The sequence below is a fragment of the Paralichthys olivaceus genome, chromosome 15, assembly GCF_024713975.1.
Source record: "Paralichthys olivaceus isolate ysfri-2021 chromosome 15, ASM2471397v2, whole genome shotgun sequence".
In the NCBI taxonomy this organism is placed as follows: Eukaryota; Metazoa; Chordata; class Actinopteri; order Pleuronectiformes; family Paralichthyidae; genus Paralichthys; species Paralichthys olivaceus.
This window is the reverse complement of record NC_091107.1, coordinates 9,470,806-9,483,007: the sequence shown is the minus strand read 5'-3', so window position 1 is coordinate 9,483,007 and position 12,202 is coordinate 9,470,806. Positions and strand designations below refer to the sequence as shown.

The 12,202-nt window shown below is 39.0% G+C and overlaps 1 protein-coding gene across 1 annotated transcript; it reads right to left on the bottom strand.

The window, feature by feature from the left end:
- Positions 1-4,835: 4,835 nt before the first annotated feature.
- On the bottom strand, positions 4,836-11,337 carry c15h5orf15 (chromosome 15 C5orf15 homolog). Its single transcript, XM_020097362.2, has 3 exons — positions 11,180-11,337; positions 7,178-8,019; positions 4,836-6,357 (listed from the first exon to the last, which is right to left on the bottom strand). The coding sequence occupies exons 1-3, from the start codon at positions 11,289-11,291 to the stop codon at positions 6,223-6,225; spliced, it is 1,089 nt and encodes a 362-aa protein (XP_019952921.2). The 5' UTR covers positions 11,292-11,337; the 3' UTR covers positions 4,836-6,222.
- Positions 11,338-12,202: the final 865 nt, after the last annotated feature.

Genomic DNA, 12,202 nt, shown 5'->3' with positions numbered 1-12,202 from the left:
CACATCTAACCCGGACAATCTCCCTCTGTGTTCTAAATATGTAAAAGGTGAACGCTGGAAAATGTAAATTCTGTGGAGCTCACGTCTGAAGAGTCTCACTCTCTGTATTGTGGCAGTGGAAAGCCTGCAGCATGTAGCAGAGAAGAAGCCCACAGCTCACTACAATATGAAACATGACTCTTATGTCATGTGTTGCACCTACACTTTGCACTGGCTCCTGTTACACAGGATACAGTGAGATAAAAACTCCCACTAGACTTGTAATAATGAGAGCAACCGAGTTCAGAGCTGAGGGGCTGAAGCCGTCAGTCTTTCATTACTACAAGTGATGCTGGAGCTTTTAGCCCCATGGAGACTTTCGTCTTGCACCTTGAACCAAATTTGAGCCGAAGCCTCACTTATACAGTTTATATATATTTATTCTTGGTTTTTTTGAAAAAGCAATAAAGATCAAATTACACACAGTATTTGGTGGAAAGCTTCAATAATAACACACACACACACACACACACACACACACAGTTGCACACAGCTGGTCGCTGTGCACTGTAACCACACTGATGGCTGCAGAAATGGGATCAGTTGGGGGTCAAGGGCATCATGGTGTGAGCTGATGATGGAAGATAGATACTCATTTACTTTCCTTCCCCAAAAGTAATTTTCCAGAGTAAACAACATAAACAACATTAGATTCCGTCCTGTTATTAGATACAAGACGCAGTATCTTACATTGGACCAGATTCTGTGCAAAAACTGAAAGTCTCACACTTTGATACCTTTTTCACCTCCGTGTGTAAAACACTATCTTATACCAGATTGTTAGGCAGAGTATCTGGTGAGCAAACCTGCTGAAAGCCTTCGTGGAGCAGCGTACAGCAGCCAAGAGACCCGACCACATGATCGGATCACTACGGCGTGTGCTTGGATAAGCTCCGAACTTAACCTCGGCTGTTTTATCTCTTTCACCTCCAGGTCTCCTGCCGCTCAATATATCGACGTCTTTTTTGTGATAAAAACAGATACCCGCGGAACAGGGGATATAAGAACCGGGCCAATCTAATCCAGCCAATACTGAAATACAGAAATTATTAAAGAAGAAGCCAAGTCGGTCAATATCTGTCAGAATTGTCCTTGATGGATAGTTTCATAAAAAAAAAGGGATTCGTCAAAAGAGCATTCCAGCTGTGCAGATTATTCCCAGAAACCTGCACAATATATAATGGTTCATACTGGTGCGTTTGCTGGTTTATTTATCTGACCATGGGAGGAATATAGTGATCTGTGTTTCTGCTGGAGAGGAACACTTTCTGACCATAAAGCTGCTGCTGGTGAAGCCATAATTGAATTGTGTGGTGATGCCTTTATTTGCCTGCCTCTTGTTCCTCCCTGCATTACTGTCACAATGAAGAAGACTTGACACATTTTTTTGCTGTAACTAATTAAAGCAAAGTCTGAGGTTTTGTTGCAGCCTATGGGAAAGTATTTTACATTTAAACTAGAATGGCCCTCAATAGAGCACATACCTCAGACCCTGTTAATTCAATCAAGCTGCACCAACTTTCACACACTCATAGATATCAGTTTACTGAATGTGCCAAATATTTTTTCACCAAGATCTATGACTTCGTCCCTGGGAGATCAGCTAAAAACATCATCTCACAATGTGAAGAAAGTCATCAAAAGATTCCTGGATCCATGTTTTAGTCCAAATTCACACCATGGTTTTATTTTTTGGCCCATGAACCATCCTTCCACCAAGTTTCCAGAAAATCTGAGAAGCAGTTTTGCGGGAAATCAAACAAACAACGGGTGAAAACGTAACCTCATGGTGAGGTAATAATTCCTTTAACATGAGGAAACAATTATAATAATAACAGCAAATATTGCACCTCTGATAAATTGGAATATATATCACATGTATGGTAAAAGTTTAATTTCTTTGTATTTTTGTTTGATCACTGATAAGGAGTTGATATTTTAAGCAATTGTGTATTCATCAAAATTACTTTAAGAATAAATGAGTGAATGCAACTGGAATATTTAAAGGTTAATTTGGAACAGGTTACATTTTTTGACTGAATTTCATTACAACATATTAAACCCATTTCTAACTAAACAGCCGAAGATATACCATCAAAGATGATCCGCTTATAATGACAGCATTTTATAAAAACATTTCATTAATTCATGTCTTGACCAATCAGCTTTTTATTCTCAGCGAGCTCAACTGAGGGATGTTGTTCTCTTGAGAATTAGATTTCTTATAAAAGTTATAAAATCCTTTTCAAAAGCCACTGGATAACCATCGTCAAGATTTTCACCCCTCAGCAATCTGAAGTAGTGGTGAGATTTTCTGGCTGGTAGATTTCATTTGCTGCCGTCTTTCAGATAGAACTTTGTACAAATATCCACAAAGCCCGGTTATCTTATCTGCTTATGACAACGCCGCAGGCAGCCGAGCACTTCCTGTGTTTTCATCCACAGGTTTTACATTGATGCCGCCTGACAGATGCTTTCATGCAGCGTGACCTCTGGTCAATAAGCAGGTAGGAGTTCACTTTCTTCAAAAACAGACATTGAGATTATTTTAAGGGGGTAAAGGGGATAAACGCTGTGACATTTGAAACAGGTTTCTGTCCCTGTAGAAACTCAGATAACATGTACAAGCATTTAAAAATGTAGTAATTGTGTGTCACATCCAAATTCATCCTCAGTGTATATTTATTTTTTCAGATAGATTTTACATAAAAATTGAAATCTTTAGACTATATGTGTTCAGGTTCAGAAAATCATATATTTCAAAAAGTAAAGGATATTTTTGTGGGGATCTCAGAATAAGGATTACTAATGCTCTGAAGGAATCAGATCATAAACACATCTTATTTCCTTGTGAAGCATCTTTGTAGCACAGGTCAGTTTTGTAAAAGGAAAAACTGAGATTTTAATAAAATGTGAAGTAATGTGAATCAAGTTGTAATTGAATGATCCAAAATCTTGATAATCAATCATTCTTAAACTATGAAATCCATTTATATACAGTATATAATGTAACATGTAACCAAGGATACAATCGAGCTTCTTATGACTTCTTGGCTTTTGGTCAGACTACATCTTAATTCCTTTCATTGAAGATTTTCCTCACTTTAAAAAAATCAGCCCGAAACTTCTTTTTAAAGATAATCCACCTCTACACAAATGTGTTGATACAACACAAAATGTAATTTTTTACCTTGGAGTATGGAGAATGTTTCCTCTTTCATTCCCACTCATCACCTTGAATTTCTGTTCTTCTCTATGTAACTTTGGTGAGTCGCAGCTTAAATTGTCAGAATCCGGCCCAGCAAGTTCAAGAGTAATGAGATCAGTTAAAAAGACTTAGAAGTCTTAAACAGCGTTGATCTCTGATATTCAAGAAGGAAACTTTTATGTTTGAGAGCAAAATATGAAGAATTCTACACAGGGTTTGGTTTATTTGTTGAAGCAGCAGCTCCTCTGGTTCAGGAAGCCGGGAATCATGGGTAATATCCCCCATTCGGCTGTGTTTCAGTTCAGTGAGTGGGACTTTGATAGGCTTTGTCTTTTCTCCACATGAACACCTCTCGCACTTCTGCTCAACACAATGAATCACCATGCGTGGCTGCAGGGGGGCGCTGTTGCTCAGTAAAACTCACGTAGTGTTGCTTTAATACATTTTAGGTGATAAAATCTTTCTAGCTGAATAAACATTGTTGGAATGAATTAATTTATGTCGCGCTGCAGTTTAAAATTGTTTAAATGTGTCAGCCTCTGTCTTGACAGTATTTCATGATATAAATCCAGAGTTTTTTTGGACACATTCTGCTCAAACAACAGACTGTGACAACCATTAATCAAAACTAGACAGTTAAAGATATGCATGTATAACTTAGTCTGCCTCGCTCTCTCTCTCTCTGCCTCCATCTGTGTTGTCAGTCTCTGCTGTTTAATACATTTAGACGACAGACGTGGCGTGATACACTTTTTGTATTAAAAAATCCCATCTGCTGTCGAACATCCATCTCGCTGGTGTTGTGTTCTGAATATAAGACACACACATAGGGGGACTTTGTTTTTCTGCCCTCTGGATAACCACGGCACATACCGCATGCTTCCAACCACACACTGTGAGAGAAATATTAAATAGTTGCAGAGTTTGTTCAGCTCAAACTCTCCTTTATTATGCTGTCATTATTTGTGTCACAGTGAGAGGAACAAGCAGTGGAATGCCAAATTTGAAAATTGCATTTTTATTGGTGCAGGAGGTGCATCCTGGCTGTGTTGTCTCTTGCTCAGAATACAATGAAACTCCACAATCACAGTTTGTTAAAGGACACAGTGGAAAACGCACAGGTTTGAATTATCTGCTTATTTGTGTGTGCATACTGCCTCCCTGTGGTGAAGTCACTAACTACACCATTTAGTCGTCTAGTGCTCAACTCAACATTAGTGGAAAGGTTATGATCCTTTAACTCATCGTGCCTCTGCAGCTTATTCATTTCAGTTCATCCTATTCAAGTTAGAGAAGTGCATATTTGTTTTGTTAAATAGAAATCTGTCCATTCTAAAATCTAAACTGGTTCAACATTTTTTTGGCTCAACCTCTGAGCCACAGCCAGAGAGAATGTTTGGCAGATTCCTGTAGTGATGCCAGAACTCTTCATCTCAACATTCTCCACATAAAGAGCTGGACTACAGAAGCCTCTGTACCTTAAATACTTTGGATCTCAAACAATCTGTCAGAGGACAAGGATGTTAGATTCTTATTATTAGGTTAGATTTATCGCTTGGACTGGACAAATATGAAAGATAAACAAAGACTCTGTACACAATTTGTGCTTTATTGACAAAAAAAGATTGCACAGTTTCTACTGTTGATTGCAAGATCTGTCATCTCCCACCCTCGGTCCATATTCTACGATGGCACAGTGCAAATCGCATTATCTATCTACCCACTGAATACCTCGTTTACAGACAAGACAGATGGAAACAACTGAGAGAAGGCGACAAAAGATTGATAACAAATATGAGGATTCATGTGGCAGTTACAGCGATTTAACTGAAGGCAAGAGACCGCGACGACAAAAATGGTGCTCGAGAACATTAGGCCACACAGAGCGTGCAAAAAAACAAACTGATGAATGAAAACAGTCCACCAACTCCGTACTTTGACAGAAGGTAACTATGTGAGCAGGAGGGAAAACAACAGTCGCTTTTTTGCCACAAAGATGATGAAGAATGGTTGATGGAGACTTCACCGAAGTCATAAAAAGCAAAGAGGGCCAGCCCCAGCATTTCTACACAGCAAAATCTGGGCAGAAGAAGAAGAGATACCATATCAGACAAGTTAAATATAAACCGATGAAGAGGGGAAAAGTCTGGTAATAAAAAAAGCTTCTCCTATACACGATCAGTAAATGGTAACCTGAACTAAATACAGCATCTGTCTTCTTTAAATGGCTTAATCACGTGAAAATACCCCTCACCGGAAGAGTCCTTAACTTGATGCTTAATGCTATCATGAACTTAATGTAAACAGAAATTATAAGTTTAAAAACATTATATTCATTTGAAACACTAATATTTCATTTTTACATGTCTTTAAATCAAATTACCCAATGTTTCCTTTACTTTAATTCCAGTATGCACCTGCTTGCTTTGCATACGTACACCTTATAAAAGTATGCCTGATGCAACAAGTGCTTTGAAAACGTCTTTGAGTCATTTCCTATCTTGTCTACTGACTGACTCACATCTTCAATCAATCAATCTTGGGGAAAATATTTAACTGTTATAATCCCACATTATATTAGGACCTAAAAGTTACATTAGCATGTAAATCTTCATACTCTTATTTTGATTATTAAATTATATTAAGACAAAATGGAAGAAGAAAATATGGTGTAGAGGGACCATAAGGCTGAAAAACAAAAATAAAGATAAATATATTAAAATCCCACGTTATCAATTTAGAAAAAGTATAGGAATAATAAATGAAGAGTTAAAAAAACTCTTACAACAACAAAAAAATCCTGCACATAATTCTATCCAAAAGACGACAACACCTCCTTATCTCTGACTGGCCCAGAAAGCAAGAGAAAGCATCTATCAAGCCCCAGGACAAAGCACAGCGTTGTGACAATGCAAGCGGCCGGGAAGAAAGACGGGCATCTGGCTCTGAGCAGGTCCGGACATTGAGAACGTGGATCAAAAAATGTAGTCTCGGGTCATCTTAAGGGACGGCATGGCCTCGTTGACGTTCTGGTCCAGGCGGTGATACTCCACGTTGTTGCGGGAACACAGACCGTCCTTCCAGCGCCGACTCTGAGCTAAGAGGAAGATCTGAAAAGAAGAAGAGAGAATATAAGATAGAAATCAAATTAATGTGTGGGTGCTGATCAAGTAAAAATATGTCTTGGGTAACAGGCGAGCAGAAAAGTTGTAAGACTACATAATTGGAATCCACACTTCAGCTGTAAGATCCAACTTTACTTTTTATTATAAATTATAAAACCTTCCTCTTCAGAGGAACAGACAGAAAAAGAACTTGCCCCTCCAGAAAGTGAAAAATACAGACTGCATGTTCTTCACCAGGATATTGATCTACGGATGAAATAGTTCAAACCACCAGGAGCTTTGTTTAATACCTAAGGAATGCGGTGCTGAGGTAGATTTTTTTTATTTTGTGTGGAAGAAAAAACTTCAGTGTCATGGCTGAATCTTGAGTTTTTTATATTTACATAAAGCTGCATGTGGCAACAAGGAAAAATGAAAACTTAAGAGAAATATTTCAGATCTGAAAATATGAAAACACATCTTAGTGTGCAGTGCCAGCTCCTGACTTCCAGGATGAAATCTCCTGTGGTTCTCAGCTGTTCCTACATGATATCAGCTCGATGGACGGGTTGAGTTCACAGAGCAGCTCCCGTCTGATCACATGGAAAAGCTATGATGTGCTTCACTGCCTCGAGGTCCACATCATTTAACCTTATGCTTACGTTTAGCTCAGCTCTAATGTTTTATGAGTATTTTCTCACTTAAAGACCACGTGAGTAATAAGGAACGTGATGCGCTCTATAATTGTTGTTTCCTATTCCCCTGAACTGCCACTGTGGTGCATGAAGCCAATTTGCTGGCCAGCGGTGGCAATGCCAACACTCACCTTCCTCTTGTTGTGATAGGTGATGTAGATGATGGCCACCAGGAAGGCCAGGATGACCAGATGGAAGAAGAAGTGCGAGTCCTCATCCTCTGTGTTGTAGCTGTCTACTTCCTTGTAACGCGTCACCTCAAACCTGCCTGACTGCTGGTGCGTGTTCGGAGCCTGGTATTTTTCATCGACACCGCCCTTAATGTCTTTGTTGTCGGTGTTGTCCATACTGTTATTGCTGTTGTTGTCCTCGCTCTCTCCGTCGGTTCCTCCATCTTCGTCATCGTCATCCTCCTCTGAGTAACCACCTAAATAAGTGTGGGGTTCTGGTCCTTTCTCAGAGGTCTGCAGCAGGTCGGGTTCAGTTGTAGGATTGGTTGGTTCGGGGGTTATCACTGAGGTGGTGATGACTTCTGCAGTAGTGGTTGGAATGGTTTCAGAAACAGCGAGTTCATCTGTCACTTCAACACTGACAGGTTTAACTGCATCTGTTTTTTGGTCCCCAGTGCTGTCGGGTTGTGGCTGAGGTTTATCTGCAGATGTAGCAATGACAGAGATTTGATGCGATTTGATCTCAGGCGTTGTTGGGTCAGCATCAGGTTTGTTGTCCTCTTTGATAGGTGTGCTCTCACCTTTTATAGCTGTGGCGTCATCTTTGTTAGGTGTGCTGACAACTTGGTTAGGCACTGTTTCAATTGGTGTCAAGTCTTTGCCAACAGTTGCTGTAGCATTTTTGGGTTCTGCTAAAGTTGTGTTGCTGTGTTCAAGCGGCAAAGTCTCTCCCTGACTTGTGTTCTCGTTCATCATGATGGGAACCTGAGATACAATTTCCAGCTTATTCTTTAGTGGGGGATCTGTTAAGTAAGGAGAACATTATATATTAGTTTACTAAAACCAGATGACAACATACAACTTCTTTCACTTGAACATATCAACTTGAAAAGCTTGAACACTAAAGAAAATATTCATTTTCAATCAAAGTGGGGAACTTCATTCTCTACACTTTCCAGCTAATGAGGCAGTTTCCACTCTATCAACAGATACTTACAACACATTGTGATCACACCAGCACCTACGACCAGGAAATGAGCTTAAAATGCTCTTGTGCTAAGCAGTAAACATTCCAGCAATTTCAAGTGGGCAATTGTATTAAACAGCAGCTTGTTTGTGTGTGATTGTGTGAAAACATGCCCTCCTCCCATGACCACAACCAACAATGAGATATTATGTTTTGAGATGGGTTTTCTTCTAAGAAACAATGTGATGTGTTACTGCATATAATACTGTCAGCCCACCATATCACGTGATTTAATTCACTGCAAGATATTTCATTCCATGAAAGATCTTTTATAAAGGGGGTTTGAATAAACGTAAGTGTTAGCCAGATTTTCCATTTTTTGAGCCTGTTTATAAAGTTTACATTTTAACTGACCTAATGTTATCACTTTCATAATAAAACAATTTATATTTAAAGTTAAAAAGTCCACAAATCAGTCTCTGGTTGCACCTCTAAATGAAAGTTGAAGTTATTTGTGTGAATCTGGCCAGTTTTCCTGAATCAATGATTCCATTTAACCGTGTGTCAACATTATTACATCCTGTGGGACAGGAGGCGTTGCTAAGGACGGGAGGATAACACTAGGGACTTGAAGTGCAGAGCAAGACGAACACGAGAACAAAGGGACTATTCATATTCATGGGGCATGGGCAGCATAATTAATCATCGGTGAACAGGAGATCTTTGTGGCAGTAACAGTCATGAGATTTGCAGCAGCGTACAGCGAATTCTGAGTTTTGAGACCAGACAGCTGGATCACACCTGACAAATGTCACAATACTAATGAAAAAGCATGTTTGTAATATGTTCTGAAATCAAACATCTCATTGGAAGTGATGGAGTCTTCCTCCTCTCAAAACTTGCACTCTTTTGGCTCTTGAGTCAGTTGTATTCAGATTAGACTCCTGTGATATCTGTAAAATCAATTTCAGCACTAGCTTACTGCAAATAAACTTAGAATAAACCACAGTCAGCAAATGATATTTGTACTTCAGGCAAAATAAATATTTAGCAGGTTAGTGGCTGATCAAGCGACCATCCTCCCTCAGTACAAACAATGACAAAACACACAAGCATAAAATCCAAATGGACATCCGTATCATGACGACTGCAACTTCATGACCCATGAACAAACATTAAGAGTTGTGTGACAGTAAGCAGTTCATGTAACTTTAAATGCTTAAAATACTTCTGATGTAATTCCAGGCAACAAAAAAATATTTACTAATTCTACAGAAAATAGTCTATTCGAAATGACTTTTTTTGTTTGTATGAATTTTTGTGCCTTGTGCATTATTATGAAAATAATATTGCATAAATAAGATGTTTGAGTGAATAAAATGAGAGTGGTGTCATATTATGAAGAGGAAATACAACAGGGATTTTCCCGAAGGAACACAATGCTGCAACCTAACAGACGGTAACATGATATCCATTCATATGAAGAGAATAGAAGCACACAGCTGAAGAAATCAACACTGCTGACTCTACCTTCACAGATTTGGCCTACATACACTGCTCAGCCAAAGTCCAACGCCCCTGACATCAATTTTACAGGCGAGGCCGAGGCGTCTTGCATGTTAACGTCTAAAGGGCTTTCTTTAATGAGCGTTGGGGGCAACTGGACTGACAAGGAGTTAGTTCAGAGCTGAGATATATGACCAGAACATCTGGACAAAGTCCCTATCTCACCACCTCAAATCACTGCAGTTCGACTCAAGCGTCGCCTGAGGGGGATCACAAAGTTCACCGTAGACTTCAGAGAGCGTAAACTTTAAACTGGTCCCAGTGATCATTATATCTCACCTTGAAACAAAAGGTGATCAAAGTTTATCTATCAAAGCCCCCAAATTATGGAGGTTGCTTCCTTTTGAACTTTAGTTTAGTTCACACAACATAAATACAAAAAATATAAACGAAATGTTAAAGAAAAACATGAAGAAAACATCCAAAACCCTCATTTAAGGTTTTGTATTAGTATTAAAGAGAAATTGGACATATATTAGTATAACAGAAACAAATACAAAGAGGGAAGAGTATAGTACACAGAGGAATGCAATGAATGCACATTTTCATTCCACTAAATCACTCCACAATAATATGTAGAAAACTGACCTCGATATGTTTTACACAAAGGCAGATGAAGATTCTTAGAATTTTGGCCAAAATAACATCTAAAATAATGAGGTGAATCTGAGTTTAAAGAAAAAGTATACAGATTTGAAATGAGTTAACTTAGAAACGGTTCTCTAACTTCTTTTAAATTCAATCTAAAAGATTTTCTTGAGATGGAAGATTTAACACTGACTAATCCTATTGACACGTTTGTATAATTCTTATACAAATCTATTTAATTATGTTAATGTAACGTTGTGCCTTGTAACATTGTGTAGAGCAGTGCTATAAATACATTAAGTTTTATTACATTATCATCGACTACTACTAATATTACTTTCGCTTGGATGGCCTTCAAACGTACAAGTGATATTCAACATCTTGCCCTGTATTCGAAATGTTATGACTCAAGTGTAGTTTTCACACAGTGATTTCAAACACGTTTTAACTCACAGATCGAACTTGTATTGAATTAGTTTAAGAAACAACATCTGAAACAGACACATGCATTTGTTAATGACGTGTTATCAAGTCCAAATCTAGCGACGGGTGTTTTTCCAAACAAAACAGAGTGGTGACACTCGTCAGTAATCCAGGGAAATACTTTGTTTGACACCACTTAGATAAAGACAAGTAGAAAGATGCGAAAAAGTACAATTTCATGACTTCTTCCGGGCCGCTCACTGTGAGACACCGTGTTTGTTAGCCTGGCGTGCTAACCAACAAGCTACACCAACGCTAGCTCTCCGACGCTGGCTAGTGGCTAGCTCGCTAACTAGTATTCCTGGTCGGTGGTTCGAAAACACGCTTCATCTCAGATCATTCAAACATGTCGGACAAACCTGTCTGTACGGGAGCTGACAGACTCCGGCCGGACAACAGCTGCAGTAAAACCACCAGAGAGAGAGCACAGACGGTTCCGCTGCTGCGACCCATCGTCCTGAAGTGCGCCATGTTGGTGAGTGACTGAGGGGAGGGGCGTGGCTTAGCATGGCTCAACACGCAGAGAGAGTGGACAGGAAGTGACTTCACCCGGACACTGAAAACACTTAAAGGACATAAAGTTTCCCATCTCTAATTTTCAAGAGCTAGACTTTCATGAGGCTGTTGTTATTTGGAAAATGTGCTCACAGTTCCTGTTTGTAATGCATCTATATGTCTATGTTATAGACCGTAAATAAAGATGGACGACTTGACAGCGTCGCAAAAGTGATGCCACGATCCTTTAAGCCAAATTCCTCTTCCTGCGTTGAAGCTACGCCACAGCCCCAAAACATGTGGCTACGCTTCGAGGCGAGACCGCAAGAGCTGTGGTTGGTCCACTTGGTAGCATGTGTCTCCAGCAGTCTCGTCAGAATTTTTGAGTTAAGTTGAAGTAACGAAGACGGAAGACATCTTTCTTTTTTCTTCGTTGTTCTGTTCCTTACGAAAAAGTGATTTCTCCAACATCTTCCACCCGATAAATCCACATCTGGCAACCTTGATGAGTTTTTCGTCTTCTTCTAGGATTTTAAGATTAGTTCTAGTTAATGTTTCTGTCTTGACATCTGAGGACCGTGTTGGTAATACGTGTTTAACGTGTTATTCTATGGATTTTGTTTGTCTTTTTGTCTGCTAATCTGTGAATAAAAATCAATTCATCAATCAATACTGTAAATTAGATGTGAAGACTGACTCATTCTGTTATAACTTTCATAGTTGCCTTTTTTTCCTCTATTTGTGTTTTCATCATCCAAATATATTATTGTATGGACACAATGATTTACAGAAAAGACTGATTAAGATTATCAGTAACAAATATATCTGGTAGGTTTAGCTGTAGAGAGATACAAGTTATAATTACTACAGGTTTTTATCTGACGAAA